The sequence below is a fragment of the Astyanax mexicanus genome, chromosome 3, assembly GCF_023375975.1.
Source record: "Astyanax mexicanus isolate ESR-SI-001 chromosome 3, AstMex3_surface, whole genome shotgun sequence".
NCBI lineage: Eukaryota > Metazoa > Chordata > Actinopteri > Characiformes > Acestrorhamphidae > Astyanax > Astyanax mexicanus.
The window spans coordinates 31,374,325-31,399,564 of record NC_064410.1 but is presented as its reverse complement, the minus strand read 5'-3'; the positions used below and the strand labels follow the sequence as shown (position 1 = coordinate 31,399,564).

At 32.9% G+C, this 25,240-nt stretch overlaps 3 gene segments (V, D, J or C); 1 reads left to right on the top strand and 2 right to left on the bottom strand.

Annotated features, from left to right (window-relative positions):
* Positions 1 to 2,944: 2,944 nt before the first annotated feature.
* LOC125799497 (Ig kappa chain V region 120-like) lies at positions 2,945 to 3,466 on the bottom strand. The segment is given in 2 exon segments: positions 2,945 to 3,278; positions 3,413 to 3,466. Coding segments are annotated over 2 exon segments (351 nt in total).
* An 880-nt stretch (positions 3,467 to 4,346) lies between these two features.
* LOC125799498 (Ig kappa-b4 chain C region-like) lies at positions 4,347 to 25,240 on the top strand (the record flags this gene model as incomplete). The annotated part of the segment is given in 2 exon segments: positions 4,347 to 4,443; positions 24,721 to 25,240. Coding segments are annotated over 2 exon segments (423 nt in total), but the record flags the coding sequence as incomplete, so codon positions are not given.
* Positions 21,845 to 22,414, bottom strand: LOC125799496 (Ig kappa chain V region 120-like). The segment is given in 2 exon segments: positions 21,845 to 22,217; positions 22,352 to 22,414. Coding segments are annotated over 2 exon segments (354 nt in total).

Below are 25,240 nucleotides of genomic sequence, written 5' to 3'. Positions count from 1 at the left end.
ACAAACATCTGCTGCTCAGATACGTTGTCTATTCTATTCTAAAAGGTCATTTAATTGCTTTTATTTGGACTAAATTGTTAAAGGACTAAATGTTACCTGGTTTACAGCTACAGCATTTCAATTAAACTCCTTTCCAAAAATGGATACTGTAATTTAACATGATGTAACTATGGATATGATTTTAACATTTAATGTTTGATTTAAACAACATTAATTCTGATATTTATACTCCTTCATAACTCAGTTATGGAGTCATACTATACATACTAAAGAAAAATGTGGCCTGAAATCCGATACTGTAAAGCTAAAGCACTTCTGACCTGTAAAACAAACCCTTATTACCTTTACATTAATGCATCCTAAACTGTATAAATATAAAAATATATATCTTCACCCTCCAATGAAAAAAACGAGTATTTTGTTGATTTTTAGTTTACTACATAATTTGAACACACATAGTATTCCCTAGACTGTGTCATGATTTCTTAATAAATAGACCAATAGAAATTCAATCCAAAATTACCTGAAATAAACTATTATAAGTTGACGTCCATTAATCGTTAAGACGATTTTATCTTTCTCCTGTAAAGTTGCTGTTTAGATTTCGATTTTCTTTAATTGCACTGAGACAATGAATACAGTACATGTACACATTTGATGCTTATTTTTACATTTTCCTTCACACATGCTCTTATCTGAAACAATAAGATCAATAAAAATATATATGAGTTATAAAAGTGATAAAAATAGTGTTTATCTGTGGTTTAAATGATTATGAAATGCTACATCAATAAGAAATAAGGAGTAAAACTATGAAAGTCAGTGATTTTTAGCTTGTCATTGTTTTGATATGAACATTTTAGTGCAGTAGATTAAAATAGGGTGGATTCAGTTGTGTAGTGAGTTTCAGCTGCAGCAGTGCAGTGCAGTGTGACTGAAGGGGGTTTTTGTATGATGGGTTTTCACTGTGTGAATGTGCAGCTTCCAGTACTAATGCAGCTACAAAGACAGTAATAATCTCCAGCATCTTCAGCCTGAACTCCACTGATGATCAGAGAGAAATCAAGACCATTTCCTCCAGATAAATAACTGCCTCCTCCTGTAAACTTGGAGGAAACTCCAGAGTCTCTCATTGTTGTGAAATAAATCAGGAGTTTAGGAGTTTCTCCAGATTTCTGAAGATACCAGGATATGTAGTAATCTTTAGATACAGAACCAGATGGATACCTGTAAACTTCAGTGTTGGATTTACAGTAAATAGTGACTGTCTGACCAAACTGAACTGACTTCTCCTCAGACTGAGTCAGAACAACTTCTCCAAAAACTCCTGCAGATAAAAAAACAGCTTCAGTTTATGAATTTATCACCAATTTTAGAAGAAAATAGGTCAGAGTTTACGTTATTTACCTGGAAAGTCTAGAAGGGTCCAGATGAAGATGGTTAAATAAATCATATTTGCTGTGAGATTATGCAGATATGTTTTCTGTTATTTAAGTTTTCAGTCATGAAGTGTTAAACTAACAGAGCTATAAACTCTCTCAGAGCACTGAAGCATCAACTGCTAATGCAAATTATCTTCAGCATGAAAATCATCTTCCTGTCTGCAGAAAACATAACTGAAGGATCTTTTAATAGAAATGTAATTTACTTGAGTAATTAAGTTCTGCAGTACAGATATCACTGAGATCACAACGACCAACAAATTGTGATATTATGCTATGAAACAGATTTTAAAAATCCAGATTAAAACTGATTTCAAGCATCATGACCAGAATGATGTATAGTCAAATTAATAAGATACCCACTAAAAGTGAATACTAATTCTTTTAAAAAGCATTTGAAAAACATAAAGCCTTTTTATGATGCAAATCTTTGTTATCTCTAAAACTGTTATCTCTCTTATATTTCACATGGTAGAGATTTAGTCATTACACTGCAAATATAAACAGGGTATGTAAAATGTTTGTATATAAACAGATACAAATACTCAGAACTTCCACAGGATCTGCTGGACTTGTGCTGAGCACCAGGTGAAGATTATAAAAAGTAAAATCAGGTGATCTATCATGAGTGCAGGAGTTCATAGCATGTAAGGATAAACTGTAATTTACCAGATTAGAATGAAAATATAATGGAGAAAAATGAAGGATCATCACAGAATTCTGCAGGTTTAGCAGAAGTTTGATTATTTCTTTTATTACTGTGATCTTAACTGAAAGTTCTCTCCTGAAACATCAAGAGGGTTTAGGAAAGCTACTAATCTGACTGGGAAAGAGAGTGAAGATGAACCGTTCACCAGAAATCATTTGTTCAAAGGGAGAGAAAGTAAGATGTTTAATGTATGTAGTATATTTTCTGTAAAAATCTGAGCTTTTAGTAGAGACTCTGTGTTTGCTAGTCTGCTATGATTAATCCAATTTCTCAATTAAAGTATCCCAACTAATGAAAAAGATCCACCCTGACATGAGAATCAGGATGTTTTACACATCATTTAGCAGCTCCTTGTTCTGTATTTCACTGTATTTACAGAAGTAGAGAAGATTTGTGAGCATTTTATTTAAGATATTTTTTCAGTTGTAGGATAAAGGGTGCTTGATATGTAATCGTTAGTAATTATGTTTATTAACTGACACAGAGTGCCATCAATCAGACTTTCAAGAACAAGAGATTTCTTCTGTAATTAATACAATGTTTCTGTAGGATTTATGGTTTGGAAGTTGAAGAATAACTGGGGTTGTTTTATGTCAATCATTTATTTGATAATGAATTGTGTAAATGTAAGTTTTTCTCAAGAATTATATACTGTAGCTATCTGTAAAAATAAAAATGATTTAAAGTGCTGTATATGTGCTTGTCTGCAGTTTTGTGTGAGTGTGTATAATTTAATTCCACTCTGTGACTCGTTTCATGATCTCCTCCAGCTGCAGCTGTGCAGTTTCTGTTCAGTCTGACAGAGGGAGGTTTTTGTACGATGCTTTTTCACTGTGTGCGCCTTCCATAATACGTCCCCATACAGTAATAATCTCCTGAATCCTCAGCCTGGACTCTACTGATGCTCAGTTGAAAGTTAAGTCCAGAATATGAACCACTGAATCTTTCTGAAACTCCAGTCTGACGGTTGCTTGCCCGATATATCAGGAGTTTAGGAGCTTCTCCAGGTTTCTGCAGATACCAACTCATATCAGCACCAACTCCACTAGTTCCAGTACAGCTAATAGAAACACTCTTTCCTGCTTCAACAGACAGAAACTCGGGAGTCTGAGTCTCTTGGTGTGAAACTGAAGAAAGAGGGAAAAAAGAAATTAGAGAATAAATATGATCTCAGAAATAGTAAATAATACTCATTAAATTAAAATTATATTATTACCACAAACAGCATTTTAGAAGAGTCTAGAAATAAATATTCTCTCACCGTGAGGGAAGAAGGTCAGTGTGGTCAGCAGTAGAATCAGTGGGATCATCATTGTTGCACAGTGTGTGTGAGAAAGAGAGAGATTCTGGAATAACTGAAATCTCCAGTGCTGATCACACCAGCGCTCTTTATGTGTGTGAAGTTGTGAACATGCAAAACCTTCATCTATGAACTGCATTTCCTGTCGCTCACACTCAGTCACTCAGAACATTCAGAAAGTTCAAAAAATAAATGTGATTTATTTAGTCTCTTTTTAGTGCTGCATGATTATTTGAATGTTTAGAAAATGTGTTTAAATGCTTTGTATAAATCTTCTCTCTCTCTCTTCATTTATTAGACTGTCATTATTGCATTGATATGATAGAGGGCGATATTCTACTATAAGCTTTATCTTCTCACCACAGTTCAGATTATCAGAATCTGTCTGGAGTTTCTGAGATGGAAAGTTGATGAAATTCACTCTTGGATTCTTACAGGAGGAGGCTGGATGTTGGAGGTAAGTGTAGAAAATGAGTCAGAATAAGAGAAATCACTAAAGACAATAAAAGCAGTTGAACATAATTTATTAAATGTACATTAATTATCAGATTAATGGGTTAAACAGGGCTGGTTATAGAAAGTGAAGTGAGGTTTAATTTTACCTGAAAAACATTCTAAACATTCTGTCTTTATAACTGTTTACTGTTATACATTTCAACAGATGTACTGATCTAGATGACTGAGAAGAACATATAGAAGAACATATAGAGAGACAGATACAGATAAACAGATACTCAGATCAACACTAAAATACAAAGTTAATATTTTATAATTAGATTTAAAACATGAATCAGAATCATCATCTGTATGGATTTGTGTTTCTGATTAAGGAAGTTGTAATAAATGATAAATTAGAGCTGAATGTGCAGCAGGTTAGAGAGTTTCTGAGTGAAACAGTGCAGCTTTAGTGCAGGAGGTTTTTGTACGAGGACTGAATGAGGTTGTAACACTGTGGTACACTTTTGGTGGAGGCACTCGACTCTCTGTTGGAAGTAAGTTATTTTCTCTTTATTAAAATGTAATTATTGATACAAGATAGAAAAAAAACAAATCTAAAAAAGTTAATAAGTATTTAATTTTTTATAAACTGTTAATAAATATGTAACTGTTTACATCATTGATTCAGATACTGAAGGTATTTGTACCAACTTCAGATAAAGTCATAGACTTAATAACATTGTTTAACAAAATGGTTTAAGTGGAATCTGCTTGATCTGGTATAAAATGAGAATTGTTTAGATTATAAGAATTCTAGTTAACCGTAAAGAAATTTACATTTTGGAGCCTCTTAATCTTATTAGCCTAAAATTATCATTATTAAAGTCTCTTTTAGATATTGCATAACTTTATATGATAATGTATTTTGTATCTTACTACATTAAGCTAAATAATATTTTTAGTATTTTACTTTTATTTTTAGCTTAATGTAGTATATTTTATATTTTGTAATACATATGTAAATATTTTCACCAATAATTCATTCAAGTGTCAAAAAGAATAAAGTGTTAATTTGCAACAATAGTATATTATTATATTTTTATTTAATCAGTTATATTTTCCCATATATTTTGGTGAGAATATATTTTAAAATAAATTAGTAAAAACTTTTCACTCAGATCAGACACATTTTACCAACACACTGTATTAGTGGAACATCAGAATACAGAAGTAATTTTGCAGATTATAAAATAATTATGGTCATCTAGTAAATTTTTAATCTGGATAATCTGCTGAATGTATTTCGGGGCTTTACTGCTGCTACATCATTGATATGTGATTAATGTTAATGATGTTACTGAGAATCTGATAAGAGTTTATTTAATAAAAAAAATCTGTATAAAATATAATCAGCCTTTCATTTGTTAAATCTATTTACTTTTTTATTATTTATCTTTTTTAATATTTATTCACAATATGATTGCATGAATTATTTCCTGAATCAGTTTTATGGTCAGGTTTGATCTGTTCTTTATATATATATAAAAAGCTCAGAACTAAAACACTGTATAAAATACCAGATGTCTGATTGTTTTTTCTTTTTATTGATTTTAACATTATTAAGTAATTAGAGGCTCTTTATTCATTTAAACACTTTAATTATTTACTGTAAATGATGAAAATTGTTTGAATGGGCTGCTGCACTCAGTTCTGCTTTATTAACATATAGAGTGTTGAAGGGAAGTGAAAACATCTCAAATAAACCTCTTATAAAGAACAGAAACTTCATCTCTCTCTCTTTCTCTCTCCCACCCCCTCTCTCTCTCTCTCTCTCTCTCTCTTTCTCTGCAGGTGACACTCGGCCCACCCTCACAGTGCTGCCCCCCTCCAGTGCTGAGCTGCAGCAGGGGAAGGCTACACTGGTGTGTGTGGGCAGTAAGGGTTTTCCCTCAGACTGGAAGCTGAGCTGGAAGGTGGGCGGGGTCAGTCCGAGCTCAGGTGTGAGTGTGGGCGGGGCTGTGCTGCAGAAGGAAAACGGTCTCTACAGCTGGAGCAGCACCCTGACCCTCACTGAGCAGCAGTGGAGGACCACCGGAGCAGTGAGCTGTGAGGCCAAGAGGAGCAACCAACCCCCAGTTACCTACAACCTCAACAAACAGCAGTGTGCTGATTACTGATACACACACACTTAAACACACACACACACACACAAACACACACACTTAAAAACACACACACACACATATATATAATATCTATCAGTCTGCTGTGTTTGAGTGTTTCTGCTTCTTTATCATTTCTGTATTTTCTAGTCATCAGTTCTGAGCTCTCTGTTCGTTCAGAGCTTTAATTCTCTGCTTTAATAAAACTTTCTGAATCAAGACTGTATTAAAATGTCTTTTATTTATTTATAAATCTGAATGAAGGACAGCTGAAATTGGTACAGTGGTGCAGCAGGAGGTGTGGGTGGAAGGTTGTTGGGTTTTAATCAGTTCAGTTTTAGTCTTTGTGTGTGTGTGTGTGTGTGTGTGTGTGGTGTATCCTGTAGATTAGTTTACTGTTGATAGATTATTTTAAAGGTAACTCACTCTTATCAATTCCTACTACACACATTTTCTTCTTTCTGTAGAACAAAATTGGATTCTTATCACATTAAAATATGGCTTGTATATGTGACGAATTTCCAAATTCCAAACACCCCAATTGATTTAAAATACTTCTGTAAAAGTTAACTATCAAATGAAGATTTTTACTCAAGTAAATATTAAAATGACTAATTTCCAAACAAAAACAAAATATATTATCAAACTAATAGTGATGTAAGGAGGAAAAATGCAATTAAGGATAAAAGTTTATACCGCAAATCCTATAGTGAACTCTCCCCAGACAAAACTTTTTCTGAAAGCTGTATTGACTATAATGTTATATTACAGTACAATGTTAACATTGAAACATTTGGAATGAACTAGTCTCCTTGTTTCAGCTGCATGTGTACACACAGAAAATAAATGCATTTTAGTAGCATGTAAATATATTAATGAAGCTTAGTAAAGACATTGCACTTGAGTTCTCTTGAGTCTCTTGAGCCATGAATCTTCTTCATACTAGATTACATACGTCTGCTATATTATCACAGGAGTGTGACGTGACGGTTGCAGGTGAGAAGAATCATGTATAAACCAACAGGGTGTCGAAATGGAATATATTTATACTTCTCATCCAACCACAATGAGATTCACTCTATCAGGAGTTTTTTTTTTGTAGATGAGAAGTCGGAATGAAAACAAGCTGAAATTGTATGTATTATATATTTTTAATGTAAAGAGTAGAAGTAAAAACTTTTATTAGTCCAGTAGAGGTATTTGTGTGTATGTGAGTGTGTGTGCGTGAGAGACAACAGTTGATGAAGAAAAACCTAAAAATGAGATAATTGCCTTCACCCTAACACCTTATATCTCCAAGATTTTTCTTTTTTTTTCTTTTTTATAATATTCTAAATGAATGTTCTTTACAGTGTGTAAAATGTATGACGGATGGACCAATATAAACACTCTAAAATGATGAAAAATATTCTTCCTCTTTCAGTATCTGCAGCTGCAGTGTAGAGTCAGACTGAAGGAGGTTTTTGTACGATGATATTTCACTGTGTGAACACCCACACTTTGTTTGAGGAAGGGTCTGTATCATGTAGACTCTGACAGTAATAAACTCCTGAATCTTCAGACTGGACTTTACTGATGGTCAGAGAGAAATCTATCTTGTTTCCAATCTCACTTCCACTGAATCTAGAAGAAACTCCAGAAGCTCTTTTATCAGTGTAATATATCAGGAGTTTAGGAGCTTCTCCAGGGATCTGATGATACCAGGCCATACAGCGCTTTTTTGTATCTTTGTTAAAACAGTCAATTGCTGGATCATGTTTACAGGTAATAGTGACGGTGTGATCAGGCTGCACTGTCTGATCTCCAGACTGAGTTAAAACCTGTCCTAAAGAGTCTGTGGAGAGAGAGGAGGAGAGACTGCATTAACTCACATCATTAAACCACATGATCTGTTTATTCTGAGAGAAATTAAACTGTGAGGGATATCACATATTAAACATTTCACATTCAGCACTGAAATTAAAATATCAGAAATATCAAAATGCTGAATCTAACTGGAATAAAAATAATCAGATAAACATTTCTTACTGGAGGTGCAGGTGATGATCATCCAGGTGAAGATGATGATGATGAAAGTCATGATGTCTGTTTGATCTGTGATCATGTAGAACAGTTCTAAATTTAAACTCTCTCAGAGCACTGAAGCATGAGCTGATAATGCAAAGTGTCTTTCAGCATGAAAATCATCTTCCTGATCACAGTAACAGACAAAGTTTAATTATTAATTAACTCTAACTAAACTATTACTATTAAAATCATATTTACATATGCATGTATGGAATTTCACTTACTGTATTAGTTTTACTATTTTATAGCTGTAGATTTATCAATTTTAGGCTTTCTCTTCTTTATTCAATAACACTTTATTTTAAACACCAGTTTCACTTATTGGGGGGATTTTAAGATATTTAGTCAGTATAAAGTATAATAAACATGTATAAATTATTCATTAATTATGACCTGTGTTAGCTTATAAATGGTGTGTTTTATAGTAATTTAATTGAAAATCATTATTAGTTATAACAAAACACAAACTCTTTCTTTGTTAATATTAAGTTTATTAAATCACTGAGCGTATAGTTTATCACTTTATCAGATCACTTCTCATTATGCATATATTTGGAAATACTGAATCCTGGTATTCTAGATTGTATTAATTAAATTTAAATTGAGAAACATCTGCTTAATGTGTTTCTACTTTCAGATATTTTTTCTCTTCTATTCTAAAAGTTCATTTAGATTCTTTTAGTTGGAATAAATTATTAAAGGAATAAATGTTACCTGATTACTATAGCGAAACCAAAAATGTATACTGTAATTTAACATGGTGTTACTATGGATATGATATTAAAATTTAATATTTGATTTAAACGACATTACTTCTGAGATTTATACTCCTTTACTACCCAGTTATAGAGACATAAACAAACAAAAAAAATGTGGGCTGAAATCCGAGGATGTAAAGCTAAAGCACTTCTGACCTGTGAAACAAACTGTTATTACCTTCACATTGATCCATCCTAAATGTATAAATATATAAATATAAATATATATATATATATCTTCACTCTCCAATGAAAAAAACAAGTATCTTCATTGTTGTTGATTTTTAGTTTACTACATAATTTGAACACACATAGTATTCCCTACACTGTGTTATGATTTCTTCATGAATAGACCAATAGAAATTCAATCCAAAATTACCTGAAATTAACTATTATAAGTTGATGTTTATTAATCGTTAAAAAGATTTTATGTCTCTCTTATAAAGTTGCCGTTTAGGAGAGACATGTTTTTCATTGAAAAAGGGATGATATAGGCAGTATGTGTATACATTTGATGCTTATTTTACATTTTATTTCACACATGCTTTTATCTGAAACTATAAGATAAAATCCTATTTATGAATTATATAGTTTATAATTATATAATTATAATGGTTTAAATGATTATGAAATGCTGCATCAATAAGAAATATGGAGTAAAACTATAAAAGTCAGTGATTTTTAGCTTGTCATTGTTTTGATATGATCATTTTAGTGCAGTAGATTAAAATAGGGTGAATTCAGTTGTGTAGTGAGTTTCAGCTGCAGCAGTGCAGTGCAGTGTGACTGAAGGGGGTTTTTGTATGATGAGTTTTCACTGTGTGAACGTCCAGCTTCCACTGATCTCATGTTCACTCATACAGTAATAATCTCCAGCATCTTCAGCCTGAACTCCACTGATGATCAGAGAGAAATCAAGACCATTTCCTCCAGATAAATAACTGCCTCCTCCTGTAAACTTGGAGGAAACTCCAGAGTCTCTCGTTGTTGTGTAATAAATCAGGAGTTTAGGAGCTTCTCCAGATTTCTGAAGATACCAGGATATGTAGTAATCTTTATAATAACCAGATGGATACCTGTAAACTTCAGTGTTGGATTTACAGTAAATAGTGACTGTCTGACCAAACTGAACTGACTTCTCCTCAGACTGAGTCAGAACAACTTCTCCAAAAACTCCTGCAGATTAAAAAATAGCTTTAGTTTATGAATTTATCACCAATTTTAGAAGAAAAGAGATCAGAGTTTAAGTTATTTACCTGGAAAGTCTAAAAGGGTCCAGATGAAGATGGTTAAATAAATCATATTTGCTGTGAGATTATGCAGAAATGTTTTCTGTTATTTAAGATTTCAGTCATGAAGTGTTAAACTAACAGAGCTATAAACTCTCTCAGAGCACTGAAGCATCAACTGCTAATGCAAATTATCTTCAGCATGAAAATCAGCTTCCTGTCTGCAGAAAACATAACTGAAGGATCTTTTAATAGAAATGTAATTTACTTGAGTAATTAAGTTCTGCAGTACAGATATCACTGAGATCACAACGACCAACACACTGTGATACCATGATATAAAACAGTTTAAAGAGATCCAGATTAAAACTGATTTAAAGCATCATGACCAGAATGATGTATAGTCAAATTATTAAAATACCCACTGGAAGTGAATACTAACTTCTTATAAATTCTTTGAAAAACATAAAGCCTTTTTATGATGCAAATCTTTATTATCTCTAAAACTGTTATCTCTCTTATATTTTACATGGTAGAGATTTAGTCATTACACTGCAAATATAAACAGGGTATGTAAAATGTTTGTATATAAACGGATACAAATACTCAGAACTTCCACAGGATCTGCTGAACCTGTGCTAATTATCAGGTGAAGATTATAAAAAGTAAACTCAGGTGATCTATTATGAGTGCAGGAGTTCATAGCATGTAAAGATAAACTGTAATTTATCAGATTAGAATAAAATATAATGGAGAAAAATGAAGGATCATCACAGAATTCTGCAGGTTTAGCAGAAGTTTGATTATTTATTTTATTACTGTGAGCTTAACTGAAAGTTCTCTCCTGAAACAACAAGAGGGTTTAGGAAAGCTACTAATCTGACTGGGAAAGAGAGTGAAGATGAACCGTTCACCAGAAACCATTTGTTCAAAGGGAGAGAAAGTAAGATGGTTAATGTATGTAGTATATTTTCTGTAAAAATCTGAGCTTTTAGTAGAGACTCTGTGTTTGCTAGTCTGCTATGATTAATCCAATTTCTCAATTAAAGTATCCCAACTAATGAAAAAGATCCACCTTGATATGAGAATCAGGATGTTTTACACATCATTTAGCAGCTCCTTGTTCTGTATTTCACTGTATTTACAGAAGTAGAGAAGATTTGTGAGCATTTTATTTGAGATATTTTCCAGTTGTAGGATAAAGGGTGTTTGATATGTAATCGTTAGTAATTATGTTTATTAACTGACACAGAGTGCTATTAATCTGACTTTCAAGAACAAGAGATTTCTTCTGTAATTAATACAATGTTTCTATAGGATTTATGGTTTGGAAGTTGAAGAATAACTGGGGTTGTTTTATGGCAATCATTTATTTGATAATGAATTGTGTAAATGTAAGATTTTCTCAAGAATTATATACTGTAACTATGTGTAAAAATAAAAATGAATTAAAGTGTTGTATATGTGCTTGTCTGCAGTTTTGTGTGAGTGTGTGTAATTTAATTCCACTCTGTGACTCTTATCATGATCTCCTCCAGCTGCAGCTGTGCAGTTTCTGTTCAGTCTGACTGAGGGAGGTTTTTGTACGATGCTTTTTCACTGTGTGCACCCTGCACTATACGCCCCCATACAGTAATAATCTCCTGCATCCTCAGCCTGGACTCCACTGATACTCAGTTGAAAGTTAAGTCCAGAATATGAACCACTGAATCTTTCTGAAACTCTAGACCATCGTGTGGTTCCATCATGTATCAGGAGTTTAGGAGCTTCTCCAGGTTTCTGCAGATACCAACTCATATATTCATCAACTCCATCAGTTCCAGTACAGCTAATAGAAACACTCTTTCCTGCTTCAACAGACAGAAACTCGGGAGTCTGAGTCTCTTGGTGTGAAACTGAAGAAAGAGGGAAAAAAGAAATTAGAGAATAAATATGATCTCAGAAATGGTAAATAATATTTATTGAATTAAAATTATATTATTACCACAAACAGCACTTTAGAAGAGTCTAGAAATGAATATTCTCTCACCTTGAGGGAAGAAGATCAGTGTGGTCAGCAGTAGAATCAGTGGGATCATCATTGTTGCACAGTGTGTGTTTGTGTGTGGAAATCTAAGAGAATTGAGATCACACCAGCGCTCTTTAAGTGTGTGAAGTTGTGAACATGCAAAACCTTCATCTATGAACTGCATTTCCTGTAGTTCACACTCAGTCACTCAGAACATTCAGAAAGTTTATAAATGTGATTTATTTAGTCTCTTTTCAGTGCTGCAGGATTATTTGAATGTTTAGAAAATATGTTAAAATGCTTTGTATAAATCTCTCTCTCTTTCTCTCTTCATTCACTAGACTGTCATTATTGCATTAATATGATAGAGGGCGATATTCTACTATAAGCTTTATCTTCTCACCACAGTTCAGATTATCAGAATCTGTCTGGAGGTTCTGAGATGGAAAGTTGATGAAATTCACTCTTGGATTTTTACAGGAGGAGGCTGGATGTTGGAGGTAAGTGTAGAAAATGAGTCAGAATAAAGTAAATCAAGATACTAAAGACATTAAAAGCAGTTGAACATAATTTATTAAATGTACATTAAATCTCAGATTAATGGGTTAAACAGGGCTGGTCATAGAAACTGAAGTTAGGTTTAATTTTACCTGAAAAACAGTCTAAACATTCTGTCTTTATTACTGTTTACTGTTACACATTTTAACAGATGTACTGATCTAGATAACTGAGATGAACATATAGAAGAACATATAGAGAGACAGATACAGATACTCAGATAAACAGTAAAATACATATTTAACATATTTAATATTTTATAATTAGATTTAAATCATGAATCAGAATCATCATCTGTATGGATTTGTGTTTCTGATTAAGGAAGTTGTAATAAATGATAAATTAGAGCTGAATGTGCAGCAGGTTAGAGAGTTTCTGAGTGAAACAGTGCAGCTTTAGTGCAGGAGGTTTTTGTATGAGGACTGAATGAGGTTGTAACACTGTGGTACACTTTTGGTGGAGGCACTCGACTCTCTGTTGGAAGTAAGTTATTTTCTCTTTATTAAAATGTAATTATTGATACATGATAAAAAAATAATAAATCTAAAAAGGTAGTTAGTATTTAAATTCTTATAAACTGTTAATAAAAAAGATCATTTATATAATTGATTCAGATACTGAAGGTATTTGTACCAATTTCAGATAAAGTCATAGACTTAATAACATTGTTTAACAAAATTGTTTAAGTGGAATCTGCTTAGATTATAAGAATTCTAGATAACCATAAAGCAATTTTCATTTTAGAGCCTCTTAATATTATTAGCCTAAAATTATCATTATTAAAGTCTCTTTTCGATATTGCATCACTTTTTATGGTAATGTATTTTGTATCTTACTATATAAGCTAAATAATATATTTTTAGCTTAATTTAGTACATTTTATATTTTGTAGTATATATGTAAATATTTTAACCAATAATACATTAAGTGTAAAGAAGAATAAAGTCTTAATTTACTACAATATTATATTATTATATTTTTATTTAATCAGTTACATATTCTATTTATTTTCCCATATATTATGCTGACAATATAATGTTTTATTAGAAAAACTCAGACTCTTAACTGAGAATCAGACATATTTTACAAACATACTGTATTAGTGAATCATCAGAATACATAAGTAATTTGCAGATTATATAATAATTATATTTATCCTGTAGTTGAAAAGTCTGGATAATCTGCTGAATGTATTCTGGTGCTTCACTGCTGCTACACCACTTACATGTAACTAATATTACTGATGTTACTGAGAATCTAATGAGTTTTTATTTTATGTAAAAATAAAAATCTGTATAAAATGTCATCAATATTTTATTTGTTAATGATTATACATTTTCTAATTCTGTTTCTTTTTAAATATTTAATCACAAAATTATTGCATTTATTATAAAAGATCTTAAAAATGACTGGTCAAATGACCAATAATCAGTTTGATCGTCATGGTGATCTGTTCTTTATCTAATTTAAAATAAGCTCAGATTTAATACACTGTATAAAATACAAATATTTTTTTATTGATTTTGATATTATTAAGTAATTATTCTACTCATTTAAAACGTGGATTATTTACTGTAAATGATGAAAAGTGTTTAAATGGGCTGCTGAACTCAGTTCTGCTTTATTAACATATAGAATGTTGAAGGGAAGTGAAATCATCTGAAATAAACCTCTTATAGAGAACAGAAACTTTATCTCTCTCTCTCTCTCTCTCTCTCTCTCTCTCTCTGTCTCTCTCTCTCTCTCTCTCTCTCTCTCTCTGTCTCTCTCTCTCTCTCTCTCTCTCTCTCTCTCACTCACTCTCTCTCTGCAGGTGACACTCGGCCCACCCTCACAGTGTTGCCCCCCTCCAGTGCTGAGCTGCAGCAGGGGAAGGCTACACTGGTGTGTGTGGGCAGTAAGGGGTTTCCCTCAGACTGGAAGCTGAGCTGGAAGGTGGGCGGGGTCAGTACGAGCTCAGGTGTGAGTGGGGGCGGGGCTGTGCTGCAGAAGGAAAACGGTCTCTACAGCTGGAGCAGCACCCTGACCCTCACTGAGCAGCAGTGGAGGACCACCGGAGCAGTGAGCTGTGAGGCCAAGAGGAGCAACCAACCCCCAGTTACCTACAGCCTGAACAAACAGCAGTGTGCTGATTACTGACACACACACACACACACACTTAAACACACACACACAAACATACACACATAAACATACACATATAAAAAACATACACATTTAATATCTATCAGTCTGCTGTGTTTGAGTGTTTCTGGTTCTTTATCATTTCTGTATCTTATAGTCATCAGTTCTGAGCTGTTTGTTCATTCTTTAATTCTGTGCTTTAATAAAACTTTCTGAATCAAGACTGTATTAAAATGTCTTTATTTATTTATTTATAAATCTGAATGAAATACAGTTAAAATTGGTACAGTGGTGCAGCAGGAGGTGTGGGTGGAAAGAATTACCGTTTCTTAACAAAAATAATATACATTATTAAACTAAAAGTAATGTAAGGTGGAAAAAAGCAATTCAGAATAAAAGCTTTGACAGCAAAACCTATAGTGAACTCTCCCCAGCCAAATCACTTGTCACCATAGTGACTATAATGTTATATAAAAGTTATGGGGTGTTGAAAAAATTTTAATGAACTTGGCTCCTTGTCTCAGCCACATATATGCCCATTGAAAATGAATAAATTCTAGCACTATGTAAATATATTAACGAAGCTTAGTGGAGACATTGCACTTGAGTTCTCTTGAGCCACGAATCATCTTCATACTAGACTACATACGTCTGCTTTACTATTGCTGGGGTGTGACGTGACGGGTGCAGGTGAGATGGATTATGTATAAACCAATAGGGTGTCGTAATGGAATATATTTATATTTCTCATCCAGCCACAATCAGATTCACTCTATTAGTATGGAGAAATTTATCTGGATAGTCTTTTTTGATTGTTGAGTATCCGAAATTAATACAATAATAATTATAATTATAATAATAATAATACATAAATATTTTTTTTATTTTTACAATTTTCTAACTGAGAGAGGTATTTGTGTGTATATGAGTGTGTGTGTGTGTGTGTGTGTGTGTGTGTGTGTGTGTGTGTGTGTGTGTGTGTGTGTGTGTGTGTGTGTGTGTGTGTGTGTGTGTGTGTGTGAGAGAGACAGCTAGTATGAGGGGAAAAACTTAAAAATGAGATTTTGGTAACACTTTACTTGGATGGTCCATTTTATGGCCTTGTTGATGCTCAACTGACATTCAACTAACACTGAATTGAATGTCCATTAAATTGAATTTAACCATATGTTGAATGTAAATGATTCAAAATATAACCTAACTGTACACCTAACCCTAACCTTAACCCTTAATCAACCATAAAATCAAACCCTACACCTAACCCTTACCCTAACCTTAACCTAAGCTTAAAATCTAACCCTAAACCCAATCCTAAAATATTAAGGTAAGCGTTTGGGTTACAGTTGAATGTAGGGTTATATTCAATAGAGAATCATTTACTTTCACCTTTTAGTTCATTTGCATTTAATAGACATGCAGTTGAATGTTAGTTGAATGTCAGTTGAGCATCAAAGAGGCCATCAAATGGACCATCCAAGTAAAGTGTTACCGAGATTTTTTTTTACAGTGTGTAAAATGTATAATGGATGGACCAATAGAAATGCTCTAAAATTACTTGTCACTAAATATTTTTACCTTGACTATCATTGAAAGGTAAGAACTTAGTAAGAACGTTTTTTTGTACATTTTTATATTACAACTCCATCACTCTGAGTTCAGTAGAAAGATTAGGGATCATTGATCTGCATCATCTTCCTCTTTCAGTATCTGCAGCTGCAGTGTAGAGTCAGACTGAAGGAGGTTTTTGTACGATGATATTTCACTGTGTGAACACCCACGCAAAGTTTGAGGAAGGGTCTGTATCATATTGACTCTTACAGTAATAAACTCCTGAATCTTCAGGCTGGACTTTACTGATGGTCAGAGAGAAGTCCATGTGGTTTCCACTCTCACTTCCACTGAATCTAGTAGAAACTCCAGAAGCTCTTTCATTAGTGTGATATATCAGGAGTTTAGGAGCTTCTCCAGGAATCTGATGATACCAGGCCATACAGTAATATGTTGTGTCTTTTTTAACACAATTAATTGCTGGATCATGTTTACAGGTAATAGTGACGGTGTGATCAGGCTGCACTGTCTGATCTCCAGACTGAGTTAAAACCTGTCCTAAAGAGTCTGTGGAGAGAGAGGAGGAGAGACTGCATTAACTCACATCATTAAACCACATGATCTGTTTATTCTGAGAGAAATTAAACTGTGAGAGATATCACATATTAAACATTTCACATTCAGCACTGAAATTAAAATATCAGAAATATCAAAATGCTGAATCTAACTGGAATAAAATAATCAGATAAACATTTCTTACTGGAGGTGCAGGTGATGATCATCCAGGTGAAGATGATGATGATGACAGTCATGATGTCTGTTTGATCTGTGATCATGTAGAACAGTTCTAAATTTAAACTCTCTCAGAGCACTGAAGCATGAGCTGATAATGCAAAGTGTCTTTCAGCATGAAAATCATCTTCCTGATCACAGTAACAGACAAAGCTTAATTATTAATTAACTGTAACTAAACCATTACTATTAAAATCATTTTTACATATGCATGTGTGGAATTTTACTTACTGTATTAGTTTTACTATTTTATAGCTGTAAATTTGTCTATTTTAGGCTTTCTCTACTTTCTTCAATAACACTTTATTTTAAACACCAGTTACATATATTGGGGCAATTTTAAGATTTTTAGGATATTTAGTCAGTACAGGCATAATAAACATGTATGACTGATTAATAATTATAAACTGTGTTAGTATATAAATGGAGGGTTATAAAGTAATTGAATTCAAAATCATTATTATCAGCACAAACTCTTTGTTAATATTATGTTTAATGAATCACTGAGTGTAGTTTATCACTCCAACAGTATACATCTCATTATGCATATATTTAAAAACACTGGATTCTGGTATCCTGGATAATATTAATCTCTTAATTTCTTTATGTGAGTTCAGTTTAAGTCAGTAAAACATTATTTTGAATTCTGAAGATTGTTCTTACCATTTAGAAACAAACATCTGCTTAATGTGTTTCTACTTCCAGCCACTTTCTCTATTCAATTCTAAAAGATCATTTAATTGCTTTTAGTTCCTAGAAAAAGACTAAATGTTACCTGATTGCTATAGATACAGCATTTCAACTCAACTGCTGTCGAAAATGTATACTGAAATTTAACATAGTGTTACTATGGATATGATATTTTAACAACATTTCATATTTGATTTAAACCATTTTAATTCTCTGTGATGTTGAGATTTATACTCCTTCATTACTCAGTTATAAAGTCATAATATATATACTTAAGGAAAATGTGGACTAAAATCTGAGGTTGTAAAGCTAAAGTACTGCTGACCTGTATTATAAACTCTCATTATCTTCTAATTGATCAATATATTTATATCTTTGATCTCCAATGAAAAACGAGTATCTCCATTTTTGTTCATGTTTAGTTTACTACATAAATTTGAACACACAAACTGTCCCTTACACTGTGTCAAGATTTCTCGATGAATGGACCAATAGAAATTCTCCAAAATTACCTAAAAAAACTTCCATTGAACTTTAAGAAGATTTTATGTCTCTCCTGTAAGGTTGCTGTTTTGGAGATACATGTTTTTCATTGAACAGGAATGATATACACAGTACAGAGGAGTGAAAAAGTATTTGCGCCCTTACCAATTTATTTTGTTTTTGCATACTTACATTTTTCTGATTATAAAACAAACTTTAACATCAGACAAATATAACTTGAGTAAATACAAAAAGCACTAAATGGTGAATTCATTTGTTTAGGTGAAAAAAATATCCAATCCAGTCTAGCCCTGTGCCCCCCATAAATTAACTGTGATTGATCACACCTTTTGGAAAGCTGAGTTAAATTTTACTATCCACAACCAGGCAAGTCATTTCTAAGACTAGCAAGAGCTATATGCACAAATTGAGAAAACATGAAACACTGGTGAACCTTCCCAGGAGTGAATGGCCAACAAAACTGATTCCAAAAGGACATGGACAACTCATCCAGGAGGTCACAAAAGAACCCAGAACAACAGTTAATGAACTGCAGGTCTCACATGCCTCAGTTAAGGTCTATGTTAATGATTTAATAATAAGAAAAAGACTGGGTGAAAATAGTCTTTTGAGTTTTAGAGCAAAAAACACTGCTGACCAAAAAAAACACAAAGACCCATCTCACATTTACCAAAAAGCATCTTGATGATACTTTAAATAAATATTCTTTGGACAAACGTGACAAAAGTGGAACTTTTTGAAAGGTGTGCATCTCGTTGCATCTGGTATAAAACTAACACATAATTTCAGAAAAATAACATCATACTTAATGCAAAACATGGTGCTTCAGGGTCTGGACAACTTGCTGTAATTGATGGAATCAGAAATTCTGCTGTTTACCAGACGAAGGAGAATTTCTGTCCATCTGTTTGTGACCTCAAGCTCAGATGTACTTGGGTTCTGCAGCAGGACAATGATCCAAGCAGACATACAAGTTCATCTCTGAATGTCTTAAAAAAATAAAAACTAAATGAAGGTTTTGGTGTGATCTAGTCAAAGTCTGAGATGCTGTGGCACAACCAAGTTATTGGGTTTAGGGGGCAAACACTTTTTTACACAGGGCTAGATTGGTTTGGATAGTTTTTTTGCTTTAAAAAATAAAATTATCATTATTTTTTTTTTATATTTACTTATCTTTTCTGATATTAAAGTTAGTTTGATTAACTGAAAAAAAAAAAAGAAATCAGCAGGGGGCAAATCTACATTTACTCTCATTTGAAACACTGAAAAAATATGGTAAATTCAATTCTTATGTAAACTCTCTAAAATTTATCCACGATGTTTTTCATGCTGTTTATATATTTATGATTTATAGTTGTGAAAACAATGTTTTTCTGGTTTAAATTATTGTGAAATGCTACATCATTTAAAAATAACGAGCAAAACTATAAAAGGTTGTTAGATAATTTTAGATAATTTTTAGGTTGTTATTGTTTTGATATGATTATAAAGACCAAATTCAGTTGTGTAGTGAGTTTCAGCTGCAGCAGTGCAGTGCAGTGTGACTGAAGGAGGTTTTTGTATGATGAGTTTTCACTGTGTGAACACCCAGCTTTCAGTTTTATCACGGCTACAAAAACAGTAATAATCTCCAGCATCTTCAGCCTGAACTCCACCGATAATCAGAGAGAAATCAAGACCATTTCCTCCAGATAAATAACTGCCTCCTCCTGTAAACTTGGAGGAAACTCCAGAGGCTCTCATTGTTGTGTAATAAATCAGGAGTTTAGGAGTTTCTCCAGATTTCTGAAGATACCAGGATATGTAGTAATCTTTAGATACAGAACCAGATGGATTCCTGTAAACTTCAGTGTTGGATTTACAGTAAATAGTGACTGTCTGACCAAACTGAACTGACTTCTCCTCAGACTGAGTCAGAACAACTTCTCCAAAAACTCCTGCAGATGAAGAAAAGCAGCTTCAGTTTATGAATTTATCACCAATTTTAGAAGAAAAGAGATCAGAGTTTAAGTTATTTACCTGGAAAGTCTAAAAGGGTCCAGATGAAGATGGTTAAAGGAATCATATTTGCTGTGAGATTATGCAGAAATGTTTTCTGTTATTTAAGATTTCAGTCATGAAGTGTTAAACTAACAGAGCTATAAACTCTCTCAGAGCACTGAAGCATCAACTGCTAATGCAAATTATCTTCAGCATGAAAATCACCTTCCTGTCTGCAGAAAACATAACTGAAGGATCTTTTAATAGAAATGTAATTTACTTGAGTAATTAAGTTCTGCAGTACAGATATCACTGAGATCACAACGACGACCACACTGTGATACCATGATATAAAACAGATTAAAAAGATCCAGATTAAAACTGATTTAAAGCATCATGACCAGAATGATGTATAGTCAAATTATTAAAATACCCAAACAAAAGTGAATACTAACTTCTCTTATAAATCCTTTGAAAAACATAAAGCTTTTTTATGATGCAAATCTTTGTTATATCTAAAACTGTTATCTCTCTTATATTTTACATGGTAGAGATTTAGTCATTACACTGCAAATATAAACAGGGTATGTAAAATGTTTGTATATAAACAGATACAAATACTCAGAACTTCCACAGGATCTGCTGAACCTGTGCTAATTATCAGGTGAAGATTATAAAAAGTAAACTCAGGTGATCTATCATGAGTGCAGGAGTTCATAGCATGTAAGGATAAACTGTAATTTACCAGATTAGAATAAAATATAATGGAGAAAAATGAAGGATCATCACAGAATTCTGCAGGTTTAGCAGAAGTTTGATTATTTATTTTATTACTGTGAGTTTAACTGAAAGTTCTCTCCTGAAACATCAAGAGGGTTTAGCAAAGCTACTAATCTGACTGGGAAAGAGAGTGAAGATGAACCGTTCACCAGAAATCATTTGTTCAAAGAGAGAGAAAGTAAGATGGTTAATGTATATTTTCTGTAAAAATCTGAGCTTTTAGTAGAGACTCTGTGTTTGCTAGTCTGCTATGATTAATCCAATTTCTCAATCAAAGTATCCCAACTAATGAAAAAGATCCACCTTGATATGAGAATCAGGATGTTTTACACATCATTTAGCAGCTCCTTGTTCTGTATTTCACTGTATTTACAGAAGTAGAGAAGATTTGTGAGCATTTTATTTGAGATATTTTCCAGTTGTAGGATAAAGGGTGTTTGATATGTAATCGTTAGTAATTATGTTTATTAACTGACACAGAGTGCTATTAATCTGACTTTCAAAAACAAGAGATTTCTTCTGTAATTATTTCAATGTTTCTGTAGGATTTATGGTTTGGAAGTTGAAGAATAACTGGGGTTGTTTTATGGCAATCATTTATTTGATAATAAATTGTGTAAATGTAAGTTTTTCTCAAGAATTATATACTGTAACTATCTGTAAAAAAATAAAAATGAATTAAAGTGTTGTATATGTGCTTGTCTGCAGTTTTGTGTGAGTGTGTGTAATTTAATTCCACTCTGTGACTCTTATCATGATCTCCTCCAGCTGCAGCTGTGCAGTTTCTGTTCAGTCTGACTGAGGGAGGTTTTTGTACGATGCTTTTTCACTGTGTGAACACTGGACCTACATACACCCCCATACAGTAATAATCTCCTGCATCCTCAGCCTGGACTCCACTGATACTCAGTTGAAAGTTAAGTCCAGAATATGACCCACTGAATCTTTCTGAAACTTCAGTCCAGCGTCTGTTTGCCTTATATATCAGTAGTTTAGGAGCTTCTCCAGGTTTCTGCAGATACCAACTCATATATTCATCAACTCCATCAGTTCCAGTACAGCTAATAGAAACACTCTTTCCTGCTTCAACAGACAGAAACTCGGGAGTCTGAGTCTCTTGGTGTGAAACTGAAGAAAGAGGGAAAGAAGAAATTAGAGAATAAATATGATCTCAGAAATGGTAAATAATATTTATTAAATTAAAATTATATTATTACCCAAAACAGCACTTTAGAAGAGTCTAGAAATGAATATTCTCTCACCTTGAGGGAAGAAGATCAGTGTGGTCAGCAGTAGAATCAGTGGGATCATCATTGTTGCACAGTGTGTGTTTGTGTGTGGAAATCTAAGAGAACTGAGATCTCCAGTGTTGATCACACCAGCGCTCTTTAAGTGTGTGAGTTGTGAACATGCAAAACCTTCATCTATGAACTGTATTTCCTGTAATTCACACTCAGTCACTCAGAACATTCAGAAAGTTCATAAAATAAATGTGCTTTATTTAGTCTCTTTTTAGTGCTGCATGATTATTTGAATGTTTAGAAAATGTGTTTAAATGCTTTGTATAAATCTTCTCTCTCTCTCTCTCTCTCTCTCTCTCTCTCTCTCTCTTCATTTATTAGACTGTCATTATTGCATTGATATGATAGAGGGCGATATTCTACTATAAGCTTTATCTTCTCACCACAGTTCAGATTATCAGAATCTGTCTGGAGGTTCTGAGATGGAAAGTTGATGAAATTCACTCTTGGATTTTTACAGGAGGAGGCTGGATGTTGGAGGTAAGTGTAGAAAATGAGTCAGAATAAAATAAATCAAGATACTAAAGACATTAAAAGCAGTTGAACATAATTTATTAAATGTACATTAAATCTCAGATTAATGGGTTAAACAGGATTGGTTATAGAAACTGAAGTTAGGTTTAATTTTACCTGAAAAACAGTCTAAATATTATTTATTACTGTTTACTGTTATACATTTTAACAGATGTACTGATCTAGATGACTGAGATGAACATATAGAAGAACATATAGAGAGATAGATACAGATAAACAGATACTCAGATCAACACTAAAATACAAAGTTAATATTTTATAATCAGCTTTAAATCATGAATCAGAATCATCATCTGTAAGGATTTGTGTTTTCTGATTAAGGAAGTTGTAATAAATGATAAATTAGAGCTGAATGTGCAGCAGGTTAGAGAGTTTCTGAGTGAAACAGTGCAGCTTTAGTGCAGGAGGTTTTTGTACGAGGACTGAATGAGGTTGTAACACTGTGGTACACTTTTGGTGGAGGCACTCGACTCTCTGTTGGAAGTAAGTTATTTTCTCTTTATTAAAATGTAATTATTGATACAAGATAGAAAAAAAAACAAATCTAAAAAAGTTAATAAGTATTTAAATTTTTATAAACTGTTAATAAATATGTAACTGTTTACATCATTGATTCAGATACTGAAGGTATTTGTACCAACTTCAGATAAAGTCAGAGACTTAATAACATTGTTTAACAAAATGGTTTAAGTGGAATCTGCTTGATCTGGTATAAAATGAGAATTGTTTAGATTATAAGAATTCTAGTTAACCGTAAAGAAATTTACATTTTGGAGCCTCTTAATCTTATTAGCCTAAAATTATCATTATTAAAGTCTCTTTTAGATATTGCATAACTTTATATGATAATGTATTTTGTATCTTACTACATTAAGCTAAATAATATTTTTAGTATTTTACTTTTATTCTTAGCTTAATGTAGTATATTTTATATTTTGTAATACATATGTAAATATTTTCACCAATAATTCATTCAAGTGTCAAAAAGAATAAAGTGTTAATTTGCAACAATATTATATTATTATATTTTTATTTAATCAGTTACATTTCCCCATATATTTTGGTGAGAATATATTTTAAAATAAATTAGTAAAAACTTTTCACTCAGATCAGACACATTTTACCAACACACTGTATTAGTGGAACATCAGAATACAGAAGTAATTTAGCAGATTATAAAATATTTATGGTCATCTAGTAAATTTTTTATCTGGATAATCTGCTGAATGTATTTCGGGGCTTTACTGCTGCTACATCATTGATATGTGATTAATGTTAATGATGTTACTGAGAATCTGATAAGAGTTTATTTAATCAAAAAAAAAAATCTGTATAAAATATAATCAGCCTTTCATTTGTTAAATCTATTTACTTTTTTATTATTTATCTTTTTTAATATTTATTCACAATATGATTGCATGAATTATTTCCTGAATCAGTTTTATGGTCAGGTCTGATCTGTTCTTTATATATATATATAAAAAAGCTCAGAACTAAAACACTGTATAAAATACCAGATGTCTGATTGTTTTTTCTTTTTATTGATTTTAATATTATTAAGTAATTAGAGGCTCTTTATTCATTTAAACACTTTAATTATTTACTGTAAATGATGAAAATTGTTTGAATGGGCTGCTGCACTTAGTTCTGCTTTATTAACATATAGAGTGTTGAAGGGAAGTGAAAACATCTGAAATAAACCTCTTATAAAGAACAGAAACTTCATCTCTCTCTCTCTGTCTCTCTCTCTCTGTCTCTCTCTGTCTTTCTCTCACTCTCTCTCTCTTTCTCTGCAGGTGACACTCAGCCCACCCTCACAGTGTTGCCCCCCTCCAGTGCTGAGCTGCAGCAGGGGAAGGCTACACTGGTGTGTGTGGGCAGTAAGGGTTTTCCCTCAGACTGGAAGCTGAGCTGGAAGGTGGGCGGGGTCAGTCCGAGCTCAGGTGTGAGTGGGGGCGGGGCTGTGCTGCAGAAGGAAAACGGTCTCTACAGCTGGAGCACTACCCTGACCCTCACTGAGCAGCAGTGGAGGACCACCGGAGCAGTGAGCTGTGAGGCCAAGAGGAACAACCAACCCCCAGTTACCTACAGCCTGAACAAACAGCAGTGTGCTGATTACTGATACACACACACACTTAAACACACACACACACACACACACACACACACTTAAACACACACGTATAATATCTGTCAGTCTGCTGTGTTTGAGTGTTTCTGCTTCTTTATCATTTCTGTATTTTATAGTCATCAGTTCTGAGCTCTCTGTTCATTCAGAGCTTTAATTCTGTGCTTTAATAAAATTTTCTGAATCAA